Source organism: Magallana gigas, chromosome 6 (genome assembly GCF_963853765.1).
Source record: "Magallana gigas chromosome 6, xbMagGiga1.1, whole genome shotgun sequence".
NCBI lineage: Eukaryota > Metazoa > Mollusca > Bivalvia > Ostreida > Ostreidae > Magallana > Magallana gigas.
The window spans coordinates 21,951,180-21,978,107 of NC_088858.1; the positions used below are offsets into that span (position 1 = coordinate 21,951,180).

At 32.5% G+C, this 26,928-nt stretch overlaps 1 protein-coding gene across 9 annotated transcripts in view; it reads left to right on the top strand.

Moving 5' to 3' along the window:
- The window catches only part of LOC105318013 (regulator of G-protein signaling 7), a 56,843-nt gene that overhangs the window by 8,939 nt on the left and 20,976 nt on the right, over positions 1-26,928 (top strand). For all 9 annotated transcript variants that reach the window (XM_034470111.2, XM_034470119.2, XM_034470110.2 and 6 more), the window contains 3 exons: positions 9,210-9,306; positions 15,689-15,739; positions 16,485-16,591. In XM_034470111.2, the coding sequence (XP_034326002.2) occupies positions 9,210-9,306; positions 15,689-15,739; positions 16,485-16,591 (255 nt within the window). The remainder of the gene's footprint in view (positions 1-9,209; positions 9,307-15,688; positions 15,740-16,484; positions 16,592-26,928) is intronic.

Consider the following 26,928-nt stretch of genomic DNA (forward strand, 5'->3'; position numbering starts at 1 on the left):
TAATTATATCTGTGGAGCTGACATTTCTTCTTTCGTGAAGCAGTTAGTTTCTGTGATAGTTATGTGATGTTTGTGAGCTTTTATTGAAGACGACAGTTTATTGATTGGGAATTTAATGGGAAATCTGATTCTTCTCGGCCATGTTGGGAAGACAGCCCAGTTACTGGCAGAATAGCTTGTTGCCTTTCCTCGCTATAACTAGGAAATAAAACCAGTTGGATATTATCAGATGCTTATTTCAGTTTTAGTGTTTTTTGCAAGCTATTGAATGCAAGCTACATACATGTACATGTAGTTTATTCCCATAATTATAATATCATACATGTATAGTATTATACACTTCAGCTTCAATTCATTCTGCACATAGACTTGTTTTTGAAGGGGAAGGGGGGGGGGGGAGGCAGACCTATTCCAAATTTTGGAGAACACATTGTCATTTTATTTTCTTCATAGATTGTAAATATTAGGACTTAAGTGTAAACCATTTATTTCCCTTAAATGCAATTAATATTGATAAATAATATTGACTATCAATCCTTTTCTCTATAGGAAAAAAGATGTCCACATATAACATAATTAAAATATGGTGTTATATAATGTTAAATGTTACTATGAACTAGGAATGATCTAGATCTGACATTCAATGTTCATATGACTTTTAATAAATCGTATGCACGGTATTAATAGTTCATGTCCTACAGGTTATCTTACATGTACTAATTAGCAATTGCCTTGCATGTACTTGTGGTATTTTAATAAACTCTCTGTGACCTATTAGTTTACTGGTAGACCCTGATTACAAATTAACTCAAAAATATAACATGACTAGTATTAAATGTAGGTATTTTCTGTGACATATATGTAACTAACATTATTTAGAGAGGTAACCCGAAATAACATTTCATACTAAACATAAACATGCTTTTTGAAAAATATTTTTTTCATAGACTGTTTATCATGCTGATACATGTTTTAACTTATATTGCACAGCCTCGGTGTCTAATTTGTGAGAGACATTTTTGTTTATTTCAGTACTTTGATTTTACCATAAGTCAATATGTTGTTTGGATTTTACACATGCAAGGGTTCTGTGATCCAATTTAAATTGTTTTCACCCGATATGTTTAATTTACATAATATCTGTTTACAACTACCAAAGGACATTAATTTAACAGTCATGTATGCAGTTATCTATGGTACTGGCCAGATGCATTTTTTCTTGTCAATCTTCATTTAGAAAAGTTAATCATATAATGATAAATTAAGGCAATCTCTCTTATGTCGAGGATAATTGTATTAACGTTATACCAGTAACTTTATAGATATCTATTACTTGTAGTGTTGCAATTTGTTGATTCTCTTCACCATTTTTTATGTGCAAAAATATTTTGCAGAAGAGCATACCACATATGTGTATATAGTTTCTATATTTCTTGCCGCAAACTTGTCTTTTGCTGTACGTGTTTATTTTAAAAATAGTATCTGATCAACATAATCTTGGTTGCAAATGCTGGACATGTTTTGCAAAATGAAATAGATTTAGAGTATTAATGTATTTTCACCCTTCTTTGGCATCTAGCTGTCTCTCATAGATGATGTTTCAATATATACTGAAAAGGAGCTTCAAATTTAGACTGATGCTGTCATTTTTGATTTAGATGGGTCTTTATTTTGCCAGTTGCATTCCAGTACAAAATAATGAATTTGGACAAATTAGATAAAATCAAATTTCGAAGTATATAATTTCAGGGGATCATGCATGCAATTGGTTCATACAACAGATATCTCGATGTTTTATAACTTTTATATAAATTCATGGTTTTTGAAAATCTTAAAGATTATAAAGATAATCTTATGCATGATATGATATGGATGTGACCCCTGACAAGTGTACATAAAATCTCTATATACCATTGATAAAAGGTGATGGGATTTTATAAATCAAGATCAAGTTCATGTCAGTGAGTGCTAATCAATGACTAAAAAAATATAATCTATCAGAATCAATCTAAATGTTCAAGGTTACAGCTGCACTTGTTATGGTAAAAAAATAAACTTTGGAATGTACGTTAAATGTATGTGTACAGGGGCATTGTTTCAATTAACATTTGTTTTCTTTGAATGGCTATAAAGTCATTGTTGTAGGGAAAAGGAGGAGATCGAGTCAAAACTTGAAAAAACAATCTAAGGTTAATATTAATTATACTATACCATATTAATTACCCCCCCCCTTCCCTCAAACCACCATCTTTAATTAATCCAGTACGACCTGCAATAGACAGGGATAATTTTTAATACATGTATATAGAATGGCCCATATTCCTGACATTTAATATGATTCTCAAAATGACTCAATTTGTCTATTAATATTCCCATGCAGTTTAGAAAAGGATTATGCACTATTGATTTTATTTCATAAATTTTAATGATTTATAATTCAATCATGCTATTTTGATCAGAAAATTTGAATTGTAATCTTAAAAAGATCTATTTTAAGATCTGAAATAAATTGATCATTGTATTGAATTTGTTGAACGAATGCCATTAAAAATCCCATAATGCCCTAAGTGCTCCTAACAGTGTTTGAACAGAAAGCCACGGCCATTTCATCCTGACAATACTTCTGCTCCATACAGAAGCTTATTTACAGGTGTATTGATAATCGGTGATAGATATTTGAAGTGGTACAGATTACCATGAAGAACTCATTACCATTCACTCCAGAAGCTATATGCATGCACAGTGCAGTATAATAATACAATGTAATGAAGAAAAAATAAAGTATGTAATCTTTTTGACAAAATTTCACAGAAAAATCAATAGAACAGGTGTAGAACAAGCTATATTTTTCTTCCTATGAGAGCGAAACAAACTTTTGAGTTATATTATGGTTAAAATTATTACATGTATTATGACAATATATCCAGGTTTGGGATAATATCAGTGGGGCAAAATTTTAAACATGGTTTTAGGGTTTAATTGTTCAAATCACATTTTTAGCTCACCTGAACCGAAGGTTTATGTGAGCTTTTCTGATCGCCTGTTGTCTGTTGTCCTTTCATTCATCCGTTTGTAAACTTTTCACACTTTTTTCTTCTTCTCTGGAATAATTTAATAGCAGCCTTATTGAAAGGGGATTCTAAATTGTTAAGATAAAGGCAACAATTTTCTGAAAAAGAGAGATTATTGTAAAACAATGAAAATGGGGTTAAAAATATATAGGAAAATGTTTAAAAACATATAGAATGATACAAGGAACTGTTGTTAGGTGAGTGATGTGGCCCACAGGCCTGTTGTTTTTTGTATTGGTTGATTACTGGTTTTTTTCTGCGAGTGGGCCATTTTTGATTTTTTAATAGTTTTTTCTCAAAGCGTGAAAATTCAATCCTATCAAAAACAACTTTTATTACTGTTAGCACAATGGGCTTATAAAATTCACATGAAATAAATAGCAAAAAATAATTTAAACATGCATGTTATCAAGGGGTAATGCATTGACTTGGAATGAATGAGAAAAAAATTGCACCTTTATGATTAAACCATCAGTTATGTATATGTATGGCATTTTGTTTTCGGTTTTATTATTTTCAGTAAATACAGTAAAACACGCTAATAGCGAAGTGCCAGAAACGGGCAATTTTACTTCATTATAAGCGTAATTCGTTATATCCGTCAAGTTTATAACATGTTATAAAGTCTTGGGGAATGAAAATCACTTCGCTGTAAGCGTCAATTCATTTTAAGCGTGTTTGCAATAACCGTGTTTTACTGTAGTAAGTAGGTAATTTTTAAGTAAAATGATCAAATTGATGCATGTGTGGTTTTTTTGATAGCTCGTAGGTTTTTTTTAGCAAAAAGAAATTTTTGACTGTTTTAATATTTAACTCATTCAATACATGTATATGTGTAATTTGCATGGTGAACTCTGACTAAATAAGAGAAAAGTCACCACAGAGAAATGACGAGCTTGCATTGATTTTAGACAAAGCACAGAGTAATTGTCATTCCAATATGCAGCATATGACATTTTCCTCCTACAATTATTCACTGAATCTATATAGTCCACAGCTTAAATTCAAATTAAACCACTATCTTGGGCTCAATAGATCAGTGATGTGTAAAATTGCCATCAACCCAATGGTAATTCCTACCACTTAATTACTATCAGCTGAAGAAATCCTTGGTTTATATAGTTATATTGCAACTAGATTTGACCTACTTTCTGGAGGTCAAAAATGTTAATAACGATTTTGGTGTAATGGAGGCTGCATGCTATTGTTGATATCAGTCTTGTCAATAGATTTGATTACCTGCTAAACATGTTTCCAAAAATTGATTATTATATGAAAAAGAGATGAGAAATCTAGAATGGTTAATTCGTCAATTCATTTATTAGTTGGAGGGATGGAATGACAACTAGGGATTTTACAGCAAGTTTCAGCTGTGAATTATGGAAGTGAATTCTGACTGTTAGTATTAGGTCTGAAAGACTTGGAAAAGTGACCATTAGATAAATTGAACCAGATATACAAATATATAGTCAATTTTAAACGAAAAAATAAATTTGACTATATGACTAGTTGATCGAGCTACAGAGACGTTTAACATTGTGAAAACCCCCACATTAAGTAACTGTGCATGGAATCATTAACATTGGTTGGGGCTGATTTTTGTGAATTTGCAGTTTTTAAAGAAATTCTGTGACCCGCTTCTTTATATTTATATATAATAAGGTATCAGGATATTTTAAAAATGGTACGAATGTCAAGAAAATGTTTCATTTTATACATAATTCTTTTAAATTAGACCATAGAATGTGGGTGAAAGATATAACAAATCAATTATGATGTAATAATGGAAAATGAGATACATCTGTAAACCAAAAAAGAAGCTGTCACTCTGAATTCATTTAGGTCTTTAATGATCTTTTTTTATTTAAGAAAGTTACCAAATTTAACAATGTCTTTGTGTTTAGGTACTATGGAAATGCAGAAAAAGGAAATTCTTTGTTAGGAAAGTGGAGGCAGTGCTATAGGTTGTTTTTTTTTTTTGGTTGAGATTTGGGGCTTAGCAGATATAGCTGGTATATGGACACTGCTATCTGGACCAACAAATTCCTGAAATTACTGAAATGGATTGTTTGTGTGAAAATGAATAAAATAATGGGTTTTTTTAATGTAGAATATAACCCAATTTTTCATGATGCATTTTACATCTGATATAAATTTAATTACTGTTCAATATTGACTTTTGTGTCCTTTTAAGACTCTGGAAATCATTTGGAGAAGTGGTGATTATAACTGCAGTCAGTAATTGGCAAGCTTTTGGCAAGGGCATGTACCAGTACACTTAAGTCTTAAGGTCAAGATCTAGTAAATGATTCCAGAGTGTCTTTTTGGTGCTAGATCCATTATGACGTCATAGTTGATTGAGAAAATCTTTTTCCTGTACTTTACGGCTGAAAAGAAATTATGTAGAAAATTAAACATTTTCTTTACATTCCATGTTAAATCATGGGAAAAGTAACCCTGATACGTGTATTCAATATGAAATCATTTCAAAGAGGAGGTCAAGAGCTAATTTAATTCCATTTTTTGAGACTGCTGGCATTCTAGATATCTTTTATTACCATTGTCAAAAATGGACAAAACTCCGAAATTTGTTCCTTGTTTTCTTCATATTTCATTAAAAATGACAGTTTAGAACATTATTTTTTATTGTGTTTTCCAAAATTTTTAGCCCCAGTGCACACTATCAAACAAAGCTATTGTTATGAAGCATCATTGAAAGAATTTATATATGAAATTAAATTTTATAAACCTGTAGGCACATCTCATTTAACAGCTAGATCTTGACCTTAAGTGTATGTACATGTGCAAGAAGTTTGCGAATACATTGTACGTCTAAGTCCAATGTGTTATTATTTGGACGTCAATATCTTATATTTAGCAAGTAAATCCATAATGTTTCTATTATGTTCAGGATTACAGTGAAAGAAAACCATTATGGAATGGTTGAGGGGGGAGATAAAAAGGAAAAACTCGTGGGCGCATGTGAAGGATTTGTTTTATATGATTATGTGATTATGGGCAGTTAAAAAAAAAAACCAATTAATGCCTTATGCTATAAGAATTATCAATTGATAATTGATGAAACGTTTGCCGAACAGTGGGTTATAGGGAAGTAATGTCTTTTAACTTTGATGGAATCTTTTTTACAATAGGTTGGGCACAAGGGAAATGCAAGCAATGTTCCTTTTGAAATATTCTATAGTCAATGTGTGAGCTTACTGTTATCATCTGTTCTGGGATTTGAACAAAGTATGTGTGTGCATGAATGTATCTGTGCTTTAGTAAGATTAAATAGCATCAAGATTATAAATATGTTACACACACCAAAATAACAAGTAATGAACCCCAGTGCCGGAAGCTTGGAATACCAAAGCAGCATTCCTGAGAATATGTTTTCCATATTTCACACGTAATTGATAGGAACATAGTGAAACTGGAAATGATTTAGATAGATTTTGTGTTGAAATGTTTCCCACCTGACTCAAAGTTGCAAAGCTCAAAGGTGCTGAGCTGTTTTTTTCTTATACTCGGCTCTGGCATATTGCTAAATATCATTAAAAAAAAATGTTTTTTATATTGTGGTTCAAGTTCAAGGACAAATGATTTAACAAAGCGGTTTAGCTGATTTAGCATGTGAAAGTTAATCTCTCTTGGTGAATGATTTTAAGAAATTAAAATTCCTATGATTGTTTTGTTGTAGTTTATGAAATATATATTGATACTGCTTAAAGGTTTGAAACAACCTGACATATTAAGTAAATGAGCTTGCAGAGACTTACTGTGGAATCATTAGATTTTGTTGTGGCTCAATTTTTTGTGGAATTTATTGGGAATTACCTTTGTACCTCTCAGCCACAAATTAACATATCCTCCATGAATTAATAATTTAGGGTTATTAAATCATATTTCCTATTTTAGATATAAGAAAATACACGAAATTACATCCCCACAAACCTATAAATTAAAATTTCAGCAATTCACGAAATTGGCCCCCACAAATTTTAATGATCCCACAGTAGATGGCTATCCTGTATAGTGGAACCTGTTCACTTTGACACCTGAATTATCTGAACCACTGTGCATTCCAATCTTACTCAGTAGATTTCAAGAACTTAAGTTTATTTGAGTTGATTTTTATACTAGTCAATTAAGTCTCAAAAGAAAAAAAAATGAATTCCTTGTAGATTTTAGCTCACCTGAGCTGAAAGCTCAAGTGAGCTTTTCTGGTCACATTTTGTCTGTCCATCTGTCTGTCTGTAAACTGTTCAGATTTTTGACATTTTCTCCAGAACTACTGCGCCAATGTCAACCAAACTTAACACAAAGCAGCCTTAGGCATAGGGGATTGAAAGTTGTGAAAATTAAGGACAACACCCTTTACAAAGGGAGATAATAAGGAATTATCAACATTTTTCAACTGTTTTATAATACCTTGATGATCAATTGCCCAAATCAAATAACAATGAATGTTTTATGTGCAAACGATATTGCTGTCCTCACATTATATGGCTCTGTGATGTTTCGAATACAGTCCACTCATTATAGACAAACTACACACACCTATTTACATGTTCACTGGTACTACACTGTAGACAAAACAGTTAGGGAATAAGAAATGTGCAATATGGCTTACTTTTGTTTTGGAAGAAGGTGGGTAGGGGGAGCGGAAACTTAGGTGTTGTAGGTTATTCCAATCAAACTAGAAAGATTGATATACTATCAGGATTTCTAGATATGAGTTTGATATAATGTTGTCTACAAGTACAGTTGAATGAAATCTGCTGTATGTAAGAGTTCCGAGTTATCGAGTGATAAATCCTTTATCTCATTATAATACAGGGCAGTATGTTGTCTACGCTGCAGAATTAAAAATAACTGGCATATAGCATTTTACTTATATACATTTATTTATCTTTTGATATTAGCTAGTTAAAGGTCATCCTTGTGTTTGGACTTATTAATCAATGTTCTTGATTTCGAAAAGGAAATTAACTTCAAGTGTCAGACCTGATAATTGAAAGACAGCTAACGCATTTTAGCTGTGAACATATTTTCATGACCCCCAATTGCATAAAGCAGTTTACTTATATACATTTATTTATTTTTTAATACTGTGAAATCATCAAATTTTGTGGGGGCCAATTTTCGAGGATGGCTTAAATTTTACAGGTTCGTGTGGGTGTAAATTTGTGTATTCTAATATATCTACAAAAGTACATATGACTTTATTACCCTAATTTATCAATTCGTGGAGGATGTTATTTCGTGGATGAGAGGTACCCACGAATTCCACGAAAATTGAGCCACCACGAAATCTAATGATTCCACAGTATTATCTAGTTCAAGGTCATCCTTGTGTTTGGACTTATTAATCAATGTTCTCGATTTCGAAAAGGAAATTAACTTCAAGTGTCAGACCTGATTATTGAAAGACAGCAAATTTTAGCTGTGAACATATTTTCATGTCCCCCGATTTTAAATACCAAAGGTTTGACATTCAGTATGCACAGTAAGTAAAATCTTCATTGTGAAATCTGTTTATACTGACTTTATATATAAAAAGAGTAAATTATATCCTTTGCTTTGGGCAATATTTCAGAATAACTTGTAAAAAATGTGTGGATTAAAGAGTATGATGTGTATTCCTAAGCTGTGGTTTCAGATTTTGTGGTAGCTCTCCAATGTCGGTCTGATTGACAAGCTACTGCACACTCCAATCTTAATAAGTGTTAATGTCTCTTCCTCAATCAATATGCTTCGTTTTGTTGTGGGGATGATAATGACAGCTTAGCCAATGGTACGATCCATAGAGGCCCGTAATTTGAGCGTAAATTTGTTTTGGTACAAATTACATGCATTAATAAGTTTTTCCTGGGGAATCTTATAGGATGAAAAATTTAATGAAAACAATAATTCTTTTACTCAATATTAACATTTTCTGATACGGTGTATATAGTTACATGCAATGACTACTGTACGTATGAAGGATCTGAGCATGCTACTTCACTTTTAAAATATGAAATATATACATTTGATGATGTATGTCAGCAAATTCTTATCAACCAAATTGTTATGAATTTCATTGCATATGAGTTTAGAGTAATTCAGTAATTTTTTTAAAACTTGAATTTTTGACAGATGGAGCGTATTGTGGAGATGATGCAGGATGAGAGTACAGGGGTACCTGTAAGAACAGTCAAAAGTTTTATGTCCAAAGTGCCAAGTGTATTTACAGGTAAGCTGTGTAGGCTCCAGCCACAGGCCAGAAACAGAAACAAAACCTGGCATATTTGCATGATCATGCAAAAGTGATCAATTCAAGCTATTAATTCATGCACCAATGATTCCTTGAAATCTGTCAGTCTACAATTTGCTTTTGATGCTCTTAAAAATCAACGAGGGATATAGACATTTTGATTATTTTATTGATTTGAATATTTTAAGAGAGCAAATTACATTTAAAAAAAAAATGTTTTTTAATCCATTAAAACAAGCTAAAGATTGACTGTATTCTGATGATACATTTCCACATCTACCTATTGCTGGGTAGGTACCCCCCCCCCCCCCCCCCAATCATCTTTCTCTTTTTGAATGAATAAATATTTACATTGAACATCATGAAATGATATACATTTTAATATGCAATCGCTTTGAGTTGCATAACTCTTTTATTAAACCCAAGGGGGAATACCCATAGTTCTTGTCAAGGGTTTAATTTAAGAGCTATCTTGCTCAAAGCCATTAGATAAGTGTTTTATTAAACTGATATCGATGTAAAAATAATTTACTGTCTTAGTATCAAATGCAGTATATCATTGCATTAATTAACTGTAGTATATCATCGCATTAACAGCTACGGGGTAACTGTTTTTATATGATGTATATATTCTACTGAGTTGTAATTTACAGGGGAAAATCAACATTTTCAATACAGTGTATTAAGTTTTAAATTAATGTTAAATTGATCAATGTAGTAACTAATTGTATAGGAATTTACTGCTAACATCATTATTGTGGATTTCCTTAGTGTTACTTAGTGAAAGTCGACCAATCAAATTACAGGAAACAAAAATTGCTGTCAAAATTTGAGCAGTATCATTCCAATGGGTGGATATTTTATACGCTGGGGTATAGTTTTGCTATGTGAATAAAGCTTCAACTGTAAAAAATAGCTCTTTTATCTTCTGAACTTCATTTAGAAAGCATTTTAAATATAGTATAAAGTATATAATATAACATTGTCATTGGTCATGTTGGTAATTATACCCCCCGCAAACGAAGTTTGGGGGGGTATATAAGAATCACCTTGTCTGTCCGTATGTCTGTCCGTCCGTCCGTCCGTCTGTGTGTGCAATCGTGTCGGGTCCATATTTTTCTTATGGAGAAACATTGGTTCTTACTTCACACAAAGATTGCTTATGACCTGAGGGTGTGTCATGACCTTAACCCAAGGTCATTCAGGCAAGGTCAAGGTCACTAGCAGAAAAAATGCTGAATTCATGTCCGATCCATATCTTTCTTATGGAGGAACATTGGAAGTTCTTACTTAACACAAAGATTGCTCATGACCTAATGGTGTGTCATGACCTTGACCCAAGGTTATTCGGGCAAGGTCAATGTCACTGGCAGAAAATGCAAAATTCATGTCCAGTCCGTATCTTTCTTATAGACAAATATTGAAGTTCTTAATTCACATAAAGATTGCTTATAACCTGGGGGTTTGTCATGACCTTGACCCAAGGTCAATTGAGGAAGTTCAAGGTCATTGTTTCAAAAATGCTGAATTCCTATCTGTGTCATGTCTTGTATTAATGGAAATATAAGAAGATAAAATTTGACACAAAGCTTGCTTGTCTCAGGCAACATAAAATTATTTTTAGATTCTCATCCCCATCTCTTTGAAAATTATGGTGGCATATCTCTGCCCCTTGTGTGCAAGTTATTTTTCTATCAAATATGTTGACATGCAAGATAAATATGTTGACATGCAACATAATTATGTTGACATGCAACATAATTATGTTGACATGCAAAAAAATTGCAATTAGATAAGAATTATACAAAATCTCAAATATCGCTCACCTGTGACATCCAAGATGCTAGATGCTACCTTTTTATGTCAACATGTAACTTATTTATGTTAACATGCAAGATAAATATGCTGACATGCAACTTATTTATGTCAACATGCAACTTATTTATGTTGACATGCAACTTATTTATGCCATCATGCAACTTACTTATGTAGACATGCGACATAAATATGTTGACATGCAACTTAGTTATGTTATATGCAAGATAAATATGTTGACATGCAACTTATAAGTTGTATGTCAACATGACTTAGTTGCATGTCGACACAAATATGTTGCATGTCAACATATTCATCTTGCATGTTAACATAACTAAGTTGCATGTCGACATAAATAAGTTGCATGTCGATATAAAGAAGTTGCATGTTAACATAAAGAAATTGCGTGTTAATATAAATAAGTTGCATGTTGACATCAATAGGTAGCGTTCGTTTCTAGCATCTTGGATGTCACATGTTGGCGATATATGAGATTTTTTATAACTTTTATTTGATTGCAGTTTTCTTGCATGTCAACATGGTTATGTTGCATGTTGACATAACTATCTTGCATTTCAACATATTTATCTTGCATGTCGACATAATTAGTAGAAAAAATAACTTGCACACAAGGGGCAGAGATATACCACCATAGAAAATGGCCTGCCCCGATGAAATTTTTTTCTTAAAAAAAAATGTGTGGAAAAAAAATTTCGGATAAAATCGGGCTCAGTATACCAATAATTCAAAATATTTAAATAAATGGCTGCTTGACATATGGATTTCGTTTGATTCGAGTCATGGTTGTTAGCGTAAGGATGCAAATGTCCTCATGCATTAACAGTTAACTTAAAATAAAATGGAATTATAGGATAGAAATTGGTTTGTTTACTCATATTATCATTAACAGTTTTAAAAATAGAGCAGTTGTTATTTGTAGAAAATGGACAGTGAAAATAGATTCATCCAATATTTTCTTTACTAGCAAATATTCAGGCGTTATGATTTTTTTCTTAGCGGGAGGGTATCAATTGTGAGCTTGCTCACAGTACCTCTAGTTAATATCTGTCCAATTAAATTTGAATACCCATTAATTAATCAGTACAATTGAAGCTGTGTTTTTCATGTGCTCTTTTGGTATATTTGACTAATTTTTCCTATATGTCATTTGAAGAAAATTAGTAAAGAATTTTTTTTCATGTTGATTAAATGGTTATCAACATTGGATGACTGAAATCAATACATATGGAGTGGCAATTCAGAAATAATTCAGTGAAACTAATTTGAAATACATGTACTAGTTTCATTATATTTCAGAGATTCAAATGCATTATTGAACTATTTAATTAACTATATTGCATTGTTGAATAATTGAGTATAAGGTACATTCATGTATAATACTATGCTATCAGCTAATGGCCATGCATGGTTTTGGTGTGGCAATTTGATCAAGAATGCAATATCCCTAATTACTGATTTAACTAAAAGTTTATGAATTAAAAAAAAATGAATGATGGCCATATAACCCTTGGCTATATGCTAATGCATATGGTGTCTTGTCATCAAATAATGCATGAAGCCAGAAAATTGAAAGGGATAATGTATTTTAAATGATCTCAATTATAATTAATGAAAGAACCATCTAATCTTGCAATGATGATTAACACAGTGACTGAACTTGTTTCGTTTCAATTAATAACATAAGCAAACTAAGAAAATTTAATATTCAAAAATTTTACGAACATCTGTTTTATTGCCAATTTTAAATAATAAGTAGATTCATGTGTTTTTTCAGAAAAAGGTGAGTACATGTATGTCTTGTATCAGAAAAAAGGTAAATGAATATAAGTTGTTAATTCTTAGATTTTAATGAGAAGAGCATATTAATTGAGATCGAGCATTCTTTTCGAATTAATTCACTGCATATACTATCGATAATTAAAGTACCAGATATATAGATGAATGAATGAATGTATATTTCTCACAAACCACATATTTAATGGTACATGAGATACAAATCAAACTATACATTCATGTATATTATATATATTCTGAATTCTATGAGTCTAGATCTTGCATGATTGTATATAATAGACCATTATCTCATAGATAGAAATCATCTTCCCCTATCGATGAAATGATCATCATGATTGGCTCTGAACGGCAGCTGCATTATTATTAACGTGGGTTGCTGTGGTGAAAAAAAAAACTCCACAGCCTGTCTTCCTTTCTGTGTTCTTGAGACAATCGAGACCTGTAGTAGCTAGCGTCATGCAGCCTCATCCGATCTATAAACATTCTCCTGTTGCAGGCGCGACCCAGATCACCGTTTACTACCTGTATCAGTAATTGCAGCAATCAGCGCGATCAACACAAGTCTCCTATTAGCATGAAAATGGGTGATTAAATAGTTGTACTTTTGCATGTACTTTGTCTTAACATGATCATTATATTTTTTTTTATACATTTCTTGACACATTGCCCTTACTATTTTTAGAAACAAGCGAGCAGTATAGGTGGGCCGTTGAGGGTATATAGCTAATAGTGTAAAGATTTCTGCTGTTTGTAAATATTTACAAGATGGCAAATGCAGAACTGTTTTTTTCATGTCCTTCAAGATAACAGATATTCAAGGTTTATTCTTTTTATTATTTCATAGAGTGAAAATTTATATTCAACATTAAAATGTAAGTTTTAAAATTTTTCTAAAAGATAGAAATTTTTAATAATAAAACCACATTATTTATCTTATTTACATCCAATTGCAAGAGGATGTTAATTTAAAATGAAAATTGTTGAAGAAAATAAATTTGAATAGAAATACCCCGTGTTGAAGACAATAAATTTAAAGAGAGGAATACCCAGTGTATAGTTACCAGTAATCTCATTTTTATTTCAAAATTAAAACATGAATTATAGTTTCTCACACCACCTTGAATTGTTTGAATATTAAAAAGTAATGTTTTTTCATAGCCGTATAAAGGAAAACTCATTTTTTAAAATATATTTTTGCACATAAATATTTGTACAAAATTAATTGCAGCTTTTATTTGATATAGCAAATCTATTTCAATCATTACATTTACAAAACATACATTCTCTCTAGATTTGTATGATAGACTTGATAAATTTGAATATGGAATGATCGAATGCTAGCTTTTCCCAATTTTATGCTCCTTTGATGAAGCTCTTCATGACTTTCTCTCATTGTCTATAGAACTATACAAAGTACATTACTAGGTATTGCAGGGTGGGAACAAGGTATTTGATGAATATTAATTTATTTGATATTTGATTTTTTGTCAGACTTTGAACTGCAGTTGATCTTGTTTCTAGCTATCTATATTGCAAAATCACCAAATAAATAAACGCATACAAACATTGGGTAACATATTGATGAGAAAGAAATAAAATCTTTATACAGTTAACATATTAATTAAATCATTCATAGAATATATAGTCTTTTGCAGTTTTGAATTACTATATGTATTGCTTTGCGTGCGTGTACATGAGATTTCATAAAAACTACAAGAAATATATCATTCCTAATTTCAATTGGATCAAAAGCTAAATTAAGTACATGTAACTAATTGAGGGGCACGAAGAAAAATAATGAAGTCAAATCCCAACTTGTAAAAAGGCCTACCCTCTCCCAATACAAACATTTAGGAGCAGGAAGTTCTGATAAGTATGTTTTGCAGTATTTTTCATGGTGCTGTGGTTAGGATATTTTTTTCCTCTGATTTTGTTTTGATTTGATCTCGAATATAAGATAACTGTCGCAAGAGTACACTATGATATAGCAGAAAGTTGTATGATCCCTTGCCAAGTATTTTTTTATTCATACCAAGAATATGAAAAGTTAGGGGGGAAAAAACATGTATAGTGGAAGGAGGAAAAAAAATCCCTCACAAAGATGTTTTCTATATTACCAGGAAGCAGATGTCTTCTTCTACAAAAAAATGCACTTGTTAAGGCATAAGTCATCAAGGTCATATTTTGACATGAGGATTCGGGATTGTGGTGATGTACAAAGCTGGATTATATATGCTCAGTAGCATGCTTTAAGTTTAAACTGTAGCCTTAGTGCAGGTGCAGTCAGAACCTGCTAGAACCCTACAGAAGTCAATCGCATTCATTTTGCAAAAAGAAAAAAAAAACAGCTGTAGATTTTTATCAACAAGAAAAGGTTTTTGGAATTGTAGCTGTTGGGAAAACCCTGGAAAGTCCAGGAGGGGGGGGGGGGGGGGGGAGAAATCAGGGATTGTAAATTAAATTAATAAGTAGCTATACATACACTAATGTTGCTGAAATTAGAAAAAAAAAAAATTGTCCCGTAAATTCTATAAATATATAATCAGTTCATAGCTGATATTAGGTTTTTTTCATGATCTCTGCAATGTTTGCCCTTTGGGTGCATGCAGATTGAGACATGTTCATGCATTATCAGATGGCGACCAAGAAGAAGCTGAGATAGCTGGGAGATGATTTATTAGATTGGAGTCGCCTATCGATTGACCACTCAGTTTGTTTACTTTATTGACAGGTGCTGATCTAATCACATGGATTATGAAGAACATTGATGTGGATGACCAAGGTTTGTGTCGGAATCTGTAGTAATTAAACGTTTCATATTCCTTAATATAGCCAGGCAACCAAGGAATTTTAAAGTGTAAAATCTTGTGTGATTTGGCCCATTGATTTAAAGATTTACTAGGAATGTCCTCAACTTGTTAAGCATGCCCAATTTTTTCCCTCCAAATACTTGATTTTTTGTGAGTTTTTTTTACACAGGACATACATATACATTTAATCTTTCATTGGGGCAGCCCAAGAATCTAGATATTACAGAACTTTTAAAAGAATATGTCAACTGCAGATAATGATATTTGTTTGAATATTACACAGAAATTTATTTAGATCCATGTACTCCTGGCTTAAAACCTTTTTATTGATTACAATATAGTGGTCCAGATACTGTGGATTTATAAATATTCGTTGAATACCAATTTTCGTGGATTTCATTGTTAAGTTGATCCACGAAATTTAATGTTCATTGGAGTGCAATTTCTATTAATATTTTGTATTGATAGGGTGACATTGGCCACGAATTTACGTATCCTTGAAACTGTGAATTTCACTTTATCCTCGAAAATTGTGACCCTTGAATATTAATGAAACCACAGTAAATAGAAAAACATCTATCATGTATCGAACAAGGAATAAATTTTCTCTTGAATCCAACAACGAATTGCTTTTATAAAAAGAAATTTTTACATGGTACATTAACATTATTTGATGCTTTTCAACTTAATTCTTGTTTTATTGTTTTGTGGTTCCAGTGGAGGCAGTCCATGTTGCCACTCTAATGGCTTCCCATGGCTACTTCTTTCCAATAGATGACCACTACCTGATTGTCAAGAATGATAATACATACTACAGATTCCAGGTAAGAAAAGCGTATTATATACCTTAGCATTTACAAGGCACCTAAAAATCCGCTTTGAAAAAGATATTTTAAAGCTTTGTAAAAGTAAATTATTTTATTTCACATTTCTACAATATTAGTCAAACATTTCAATTGAGTTGTTATTGAGTGGATATATATAGTGCAAGAAAGTGAAAGAAAAAAAATTGTTATATCTATAACCCCCCCCCCCCCCCCCCCCCCACTCCAAATCACTGCTCCATGCAGAATGATTGCTCAAACAGTAAAACAGTACACGACATCATTGTAGGTTAACTTGAAGGCTGTGAAATGAGAAAATTATATATGAATTATGCCATATACAAAATGCTTTTTTATGAACATGATTAAGTTTGCTTTATTTGTTATTGCTCATCTGCACAATTCTTTACAAAGTAGATTAAAAAAATCTGAGTTTTTTTAAAGATTTAATATCGATCTATATAAGTGTCGTAAGTGTAACCATGACTAAATGCATAAAAACCTCCTAACTCTGCATATGACCTCTCTGAATCATTGCTTTCTAAGCTTTATTATCTCTGTATAATACTATTATCTGTACTCAATGTATCATACTGCAGTAAGATTTGCACGCATTTAGTTATGCAGTATATTTTCCGACAGGGGTTTTTCTTTTCTTGAAAATTAATTTTGTCTCGAAGGAAAAGTGGAAAATATTCAATGCATGGAACGTTGCAACAAAGTGGGAGGAAAATAGACAAAAAATTCCTCTCTTGGTCATTTATAGCTAACTTCTTTCATGCTAAGGAATCATTTGAACAAATTGATAATGGGGGAATGTTGATGTGACTAACCTAAATTGCATTGGAAAGCAAATTTTATGCTTGAAGTGCTATCACCATGCAAAGTGATATATTTGTTTTGCTTTGATATATTCCCGGCAAAGTCCAATGCTTTTTCTTTGTAGAAATTAAAGAACAACATTTTAGCAATGCAATATTATGCTGCATATGCATGCTCTTAACCATACACGTAAATGAAGGGGAAAATTATATAATTTCCCTGAAAGCATTTGACATGCATATATATATATAGCAGCCTTGTCCTTCTTATATTCAAACATCAAAGCTGTAATTGTTCTGTCATTCTCATTTCTCAATCAATAAATTGGTGTTATTGCCTTTAAAATGCTGAAATCTCTGATTCACATGCTGCATATCAAAATGATTTTTCTTACGATTAATACTAGCTAGTGCTTATATCCAAATTTAATCTTAGAGTGATCGATATTTATTGTTTCCAGTAAGACAAATAAAAAAGCAGAGATAGAAAATGGTAAAAAAAAATAAATAAAAAATGATAAAGAAATGATTTATTTAGTTTTATTTTGTTATTGCTTTAGAGTGATTCCTATTTTAATCATGAAAAATTCTTTTAAAGTTAATACAATCATTTATGTTTATTGATATATATATATATACACAGAAAAGATAAACTTTTTACATCTATATGCCCATATACTTTGAATTTCCCACTTGATAGCATATTTTGCAAAATTTTACATTTGATCTCAAACACCAAAAAAAAAATCATTGCAAACAACTATATTGAATTAATACCAAATGAGTTTTTTTGTGTGCACAAATTGCATAAACTAATATCACCAAAAAAAATGACTTTTTTGGAATCAAAATGCAAATATTTGCAGGTGGCTGCCTGCAGAAAGCAATATCAATGACAATGTTTTTTCATTTTTAAGTTTAAACATTTTTACCAATTAAGCACTTTTGATTAAATGTTATTATCAAAGATGTAAGTTAAAATAAGGAAGTGCCAGTGTACCCAATAAATAAAGCAAGAAGAACTAGATGCTGTCATTAGACAGTAATACCCGCACCATGTGTTTGCCCCTAGATAACACTGTTTTGTACCAGTTTAATTAAAAATGAAGGCTACATGCAAACTCCGGTAATACATTTAAAAATTATAATTTTCATAACTGAAGGATGAGATCCCTGCCCATATGATAATACACATCGTGACATGAGCAGCACTTTATGTGCAATTTGAGGTAGAACTGTTTGCAGTGAATTTTCAGTTAATCAATAATCTTAACATTTTATGTCATAGGAAGTATAATGGTCTATATAATTATTACAAACAAAATTAAAAATTAAATTATGCCCCTCCCCGTGGCGGTTGCCGGTTTTAGATTTGCTTCTGTGTGCCTACATGAACATCATCGTGTGCACAGATTTAGAGAAGGGGTGGGAGTGAGGGGTCCAGACCCCCCCTCCCCATGAAAATTCGTAAATTACCAAAAATACACCTTGGACCCCAATGCTCTTCCAGACATGTAAACGCTCTAACCCATTGCGCTTCAATGTTAGGTAACATTATTTGGGGGGTAAATATTTAATCAATATTCAACATACTTTATTGTTTATCTCAATAGGAAGTATACATGTACATCACAATATGCAGGTGTCCTGCACCACCTTAAAGCTGTTATTTACCTAATAAAATAGTGCAAGTGGATTTGAAGAATAGGTCATAAAAATACATGCATGTTACAAATGACTGATCTTTGTCTGAAGTTACGTACACAACACAGGTTTGCATGTCTCATTAGCGGGTACTAGTTTTACCCAGCTCTTCCATTAGATGGGTTCACGTGTATACATACATGGGTGTTGCTAAAACGCGGAACGGAAAACGGAACGGAAGGAAAACGGAAAATCTTTTCTAATGTTATTTACCTCATAGATTGTTAAGTATGCTAAAACGATATACTTTATGTACCTTTTTATTTTTTTTTTTGAAAGATTAGCAATATTAGATTATTTATTCAAGAATATTTATTTCCTCAAAATTAACAGTACATGCATTGACCACTATATTCTGTCCCAAAATATCCTCGATTCACTTTTTGCTGTATATTTATATATACCTCAGGGTTCAAGCGATTCTCTTTTAGAAGCATTAAACATTCTCATTATTCTTTCTTTAAAACGTCTTCTCTAGCTTATCAGCTGGTATAAATACACGGCTAAAAATAAAGAAGTCTACGGGGTTTTGCATTTTAACAGACCCGTATGATAGTGTTGAAAAATTGTGCAAGGTCTTCTGAGTGACTTCCAAATGGAGAAAAGATGTCAACATTTTCCATTATAAATCGTCCAAATGTGCTGCATGAATATTTTGGGATCGACAGACTATAGTCCCAAATATAATCGGAAAATCAAACCAGGCAACGTCTAGAGCTCTCTATTCGGATCATATGTATATAGCTGCTGGAATAAACAACTGCATGCTTTGTAATGCACACGTAAACAAAATTGCATTGCTAAAAATACTAGTTTCACAAATTACTAGTTTCACAAATTACCGGGTATTTTAATGTTTACTGTATTTTAATTTTTTAATGTCGTCAGTCCTACAGTTTTTTCTTCCATCTCAATGATACTGTATCGTCTGTATGATAAAAGATCGTCTAGAACACCGAAAATTCAATTTTGATGTAAGTATATACATGTACATCGTATTTGAAAATAATATAAAAATACTCAAAACACGCATAAAACGCTTTCACTAACTGCGTACGTTACGCTAATATGCCAGCAATACCATATAAGAGAAATAAGTAAAAAGTTATAGCTAATTTGCTCGTTTAATCATGTTAATGTTTCACAATTCGTATACATTTGATTTTTCCGATTCGTACTCAACTAAAGCCGAATGAATACAATGCTATAATTGATAGACATTCATATGAATATTAATAAGATAGCAACATGTTGATAATCATTCATTAGATATAAATAAAAGATACAAAGTAAATCGTTTCTGGCCAGTCTATACCCTTTTTAAGCGATAAACGTGATGATATTTTCCATTCCGTTCCGTTTTCCGTTCCGCGTTTTAGCAACACCCATACATACATGTCTGTGTTTTCCGTATGCAGAAAAGGATTACGGTAGTTAAGATCAGCTAAAGGAATTCATTATTGTGTTTTAATTGGATTATCATTATGATGTTGACCAATTTAGGTAAGCATAATATATGTAGTAGCAGTAGCACAATATAATAAGATGCCAGCATGGGATTCCTGCCAGCATACATACACATGTATATAAGTTCTACTTTCACTTTCTAAATGTCATCTCCCTTTGACAGCATAATGTATCATCATCTTTTATTATTTAAATAAGCTTATCATCGTTACCTATCCTATCGCATTTGTAAAGTTTCTGTCATTTTAGTTGCAAAAGTTAATTTTTTCATTTGTCAGACTGCATGCACTGTTGAGTTGACCCCATATTGACCCTGTATAAACAATTTCTTATTAAATTTGTGTATTACATATGTAAGTAAGTGTAGACACTTATATTTTTTATATGAGTAATAATAGGAAGGAAGGAGTATTTCTTTCTTAATGTATTATAATGCATCAAATACTATGTAGGTCATGACCTTATGGGACTGCTCTGACCCCACGAAACAGGAAAATACAAAATATCTTCTAAAGTCATTATGATGCATCAACTGGTGTAAAGTAAATTAATGTCCCCCAGGTGTTGTCTTTAAACCCCCCCCCCCCCTCAATCCCCCCCCGCCTTTATGAAATAGGAAATGATATGATACACTGTATATTTTGTTAACTTAATCTGAGATCTGAGATCCTCATCCCTAAACCGTTTAATTTATTTTTGCTCTTTGTGTCATTGCGCGTAAAATTGTATTGTAAGATTATGCCCCCTTGGAAACACCCTGACATTTTAGAACTAGAAATAATAATGTATTTTATCTTATTCATATGTTATACAGTAGTGTTTGATCCATGTGGGTAATTCCTAGCCTAATGATGTCACTGCTTTGTTTAGGAGACTTTACAATTGCCCCAAATAGGTGAATACACATGGCAGTGATGCATATAACATTTTGTTTATAAATCTTAAAAATTGAATTAAGCAATTTCCAAAATGTTAATGTGAATCACGAGAGAAAAAGCAATCAAGAAATGATTTAAAATTTGCTACTGTACACATGTAAGAATGTATTAAGAAGACTGAATCTTTATAAGCAGGTTAGATTGGGGGGGGGGGGGGGATGAATGTGGAGTATAAACATTTATAATTTGAATCATTTATTGTTATTAATTAATTTTAACTTGTCAATGAATACTACTTATTGATCCCAAGGTAGAAATATGACCTCTGATCGTATCTCAATAGATCATTTGTCAATTATGCAAGGTGTAATGTAATTTTTTTTAAGAATAACATTTTTTACCAGTTTATAAAAGTTTTTAGACACCCAAATTATATTTTGATTTTAATAGATTATTCGACAAGGAAAGGGGGGGGGGGGAGAGAGAACAGTTTATATTTGAGTTTGTTTGGGAGTGGGGGTTCCAAGTCATATATTTGACAATTTTTTAATGTAATTTAAAATAAGACTAAGCCATACTACAGTCATGAACATGAATAGTATAGAACAAAACACAAACTAATACATGTACATGTATATATACATAGGAAGTATTACAAAACAGATGATTGATCTATATCTGGGTTCTTAAATTGAATCATATATCATGTACATATTATATTATTGTTTCTTTGTTCAAGGCATTTAAGATGGTATGTAGGTCATGATCCCAAGTGCTCTTCCTGAAATTATCAAATATCATAAAAACCATTGAGATCCCCACCTTAATCCAAAGATATTATTCCTCCTTAGGTCATGCAGGCGCATCAGATCATTATGGCATGTAAGTCATGACCCTAAGGGGTCATCCTGACCCCCTTAGAATCAGAAATTGTCAATTATCTTTAAATTATTGATGTTTGATGATCCTATCTCTATTTAATCTTTATTAATTATTAAGTCTCCTGAATGAAGTTTGGAGACTTATTGTTTTTGTACGGTTCTTAATACATGTATATATTCTTCATCTTCTTTTTCTTCTTTCCCGCTCTGAACTTGTTTCTCAGAGATGGCTGAACATAATTGTACAAAACTCTAGGATATGATATCGATAGGCCTGCAAATCTAGTTGTGCACCCTGGTTTGATTTTTCTCATTTTGGGTTAGACAGCCACTTTTCGGGGGAGGGGGGGGGGGGTGTCAAAAGGGTGTGGGGTCTAACATTGAACCTTGTAGGAAGAATCATAGACTCTATTGTAAATGGTAACTTGAAAACGGACAAAGATAATAATATAGGGTTTTCATAAATCATATATTGGCTGTTACTGGCAATATATAGGGTTTATTAGATCTGACCCCTGGGGTCATCCCCACCCCCCAGGAATTTGAAATTACCATATATCTCAGAAACTGTTATAATCATGACCCCTAAACCATATATATTCATGTTTCTGATGTCAAGGGGCATCAAATGTTATGTAGGTCATGGGCCCTGTGGGTGGTCCTGATGCCCTCAAACAGCAAGTCCCTTAATATCTTCAAAACAGTTGAAATCCCCACCCTTAAACCATATATATTCTTGTTCCTTGTGTCAAGGGGCATCAAATGGTATGTAGGTCATGGGCCCCGGGGGTGGTCATGACCCCCCTTGAACAGGAAGTGCACGAATATCTCGAAAACGGTTGAGATCCCCACCCCTTAACCATATATATTCTTGATCCTTAAAGGGCATCAAAAGGTATGTACCGGTAGGTAATGGGCCTCAGGGTTAAATTTAATTTTTCAAAACCGTAATGCACATCTATATGGAACAGTTCCTTTCATATCCCAAGATATGATGTGTCTATCCATTAAATCATAAAAGGAGTTCTAGGATCTATGGTTTTTTTTAAAGTGATAAACGTCAATATTCTGCTACATTTTGACTCCCTGGATGAAATTTAAATTTTGAAAACCTTACTGCACATCTATAGAACAGTCCCTATCATATCCCAAGATATGATTGTCTATCCATTAAATCATAAGAGGAGCTCTTGGATCAATGTTTGTTTTTTTAGTGATAAACGTCAATTTTCTGCTACTATTTGACTCCCAGGATGAAATTAAAATTTTTAAAACCTTATTGCACATTTATAGGACAGCCCCAATTATATCCCAAGAGATGACGTAGCTACTCCAAAAGTTGTAAGAGGAGTTCTGGGAACCATATTTTTTTTGCCAAAAAACGTCATTTTTTGTTGCCCACTGATCCCCTTAATTAAAAAAAAAAATTCTGGAACCTGATCATGCCTCAATATGACACCCCCAATCATATTCTAGAAGATCATTTGGCTACTGCTTAAAAAAAATGACGTTTTTTAAACCAGTTTTTTTGTAAAAAATCGTCATTTTTTAGCCATTAAATGACCCCCAGGACAAAATTGAAAATTCCGAAACCTTATTGCGCATCTATAGCATACCCTAAAACATATTCCAAAACTTTTGAAAATGTAGGAGGAGTTCGAGGAAGAAGGTTTTTTGTGAAAAAACGTCATTTTTTACCAATTATTTGACCCCCAGGACTGACAGAGAATTTTTGAAACCTTTTTACAAAACAACATGATACCCCAAATCAAACTCCAAGAGTTCAGTTTGCTGGTTTATAAGATGTAAGAGCAGTTTGAGAAAGTAAAACGTGACAGACGGACGGACGGACGGACAGACGGACGGACGGACGGAACAGGGTAACAACAATATACCCGAACTTTCTTTAGAAAGTGCGGGTATAAAAAACCTGATAGACTGTTCTCTTTTCATTGGCTGAATGGGCCATGGCCGTTTAAGTGAGGGAGCAAGGCATCAAGTTTTTTTTCGTATTTCTTTTTTAAGTTTAAACTTTTTTACCAAGCAAACTTAATGAAATCTTACTAATCCTGCAATATCACTGTTGAAGAATAAGAAATGGCTTTTATTGTATAAAGAATTCCTACTCCAAGGACAAGGAAGCCATTTTATTATATGCCTGCTATTGATTGCATTTTATGGTGTAAAGGACCTGCATTTATATCCACGTTACCTCTATTCAATATATCAATATCATCTTATTATACATCCCTCATTTAGCGGCTTCCGTGTCTAGGGATCAAAGCATGGCAAAAATAACTCGCTGTCAATCTTGTATAGCAATTTTATAGGTCACCTCTGTTGTAAGGCTTAGAGCATTGTATATTCTAGCTGTTGTGCCATTGATTTTTGCCAGTTTTCCCAGATTGCACATTGATTCCAATTCATACTCCGAATATAACCCATTATTAAGGTCTTCCGTTTCCAACGGAAGACCTTTCTATTATTGTGCGGGTTAAGATTTTTCTTATTTTTCTTTTTTTTTTTTGTTTCCTAGACGCGAACTTTGAGGCTTCATATTTTGCTCATTTCTGAACGGTTTTTGCTCAAATTTTCAGGGCCAATGTACTTTAAAAAACACTATCTTAAGCAATTCATAAAATTTAGAATTCCCTTTCCGTTAAAGAGTTATTCCCCTTTTAAATTTTTTTAGGGCCTTTTGTTTCCAGACAAAGGCTCCGAGACTATGATAGCAGGGAATGGGAATCCAACGAATTTGAATAACAGACACATTGTAGTTGTGCACATCTGTTTTTGTTTTTAGATTACGTTTTTTTATTTAGGAGAGGGTAGGGGTCAAAAAACAGGATTCAAAAAAGTGCAAAAATTTAGATATGTTTTCCTTTATATCTTTTAAACGAAAAATATTTTGTTAAAACATGTAGAATAAAAGTTGTGCAAAATATCAAGGGCTTTCATTTGACACCAAAAAAAAAGGGCTGACCCCTTAAATTAAGGGCCAATGGCCCCTAAAAGTGTTTGCTTAATAACTCAAAAACGGTTAGGATTTCGATATGGCTGTCGCTGGAAAAGTTGTTTGTTGGGATCTCATAAAGGTCGTTACAATGTTATTTTGTATGAGATTTGTGTAATATGAGTGTAAAAAGCTTTACATGTTAACATGTACATGTTTTCATTTGACAAGTTAACGAAAGTCTTTGCGCGTACAACTGGCATAAAGTTACCGCCGAAAGTATGCTGGTTTATACAAACGGCATTAATTCATAAGAATTCTTTTTTATAGAATACGTGCTTTATTTTAGGAGTTTTAGTCATTGTTGTTAAGTTCTTATTATGCACAATCCTTAAAAACGGGATTTGGAAAACAAATCATTGTTTTTCTTTTCTAGTAAGCCACAAAATATGGAATTAAAAAAAATCTATGCATTACATTTTAGTTATTAACTCCATGCATTTAAAATCTACCTTGAATCAGAGCTGTGTGTGTGTGCCATTACGTAAGCTCTCCCTCGCCCGCGGCCGAGAAAATCGGTCACCATTGTCGCGGCTGGACTACCTAGCGGTCAGCGGTTATCTAATACACGAGAGTTGCGTCTCTCATAAATGAGTTTATTTATCCGCAAACTCAAGAATTGTTTTCGTTTTGATTACACATATTTTTTATGGATTAAACGATTGGGTGTCAATTAAGAAATCGTTCAGTTAATTAATAAAGGAATGTCATTTTCAATCTATAGCAATAATAAACATAGATCAATTGTGGGTTTTAAGTTTAAAATAAAGAACTTCTATTTGATAGAGTAAGGTCATTATACTGCAATCTTTTCAAAGCTTCCTGGGTTCTGAGCTGTGCGAGTCTTTGCGTTGTACCTTTACGTAATCTATCGTTTGCCCACGGCCGAGGATCTCAGCCATGGCTGCACTACATAGCGGTTATTTAATACACAAGATTCGCACACCAAGACGCACACTTCCATGCACATGAACGTGTTTGAGTTAATATAGCCGTAAATACAAGAACTGTTTTAATTTTATGTTACCAAAGTTTGTCCATTTTGTATTTATTTAATTAAATTTGAGTGTAAATGAATATTAATGAACGATATTACTCCAAATCGGAAACATCGTCAGACATAAATTAATGGTTGGTTTGTAAATGAAAAATATTTTATAAACTGTACTAATAATGCTTTAAATCAACAACAACAACAACCCCTAAATATTAAACATTTAAATGATGATCACCCATCGCACATGGCTGAGGAGATCCGGCGCGAGTGGACAAGTGATCCGCGGTCGGTGCGTGATCTTCTACATGTACCTTATCACGCGTTCATGTTTCATATTTTGCACGGACACAACTATATTTTATTATGTTTTCAACTATTACATTGGTTTAAGGTGAAAAGATAGATTTATTTTACTTGTACAGTTGATTAAGCATTGATGTATACGATAGCGTACAAGGTAGTTTAAAAATCAAATCAAATTATAATCAAAGTTCCATGTTACATGTTTGCGGTAGGTGCTAGCACGATAAAACAATGTCCTGAGTTGAGGCATTCGATGATTATTTAAAAAGAATA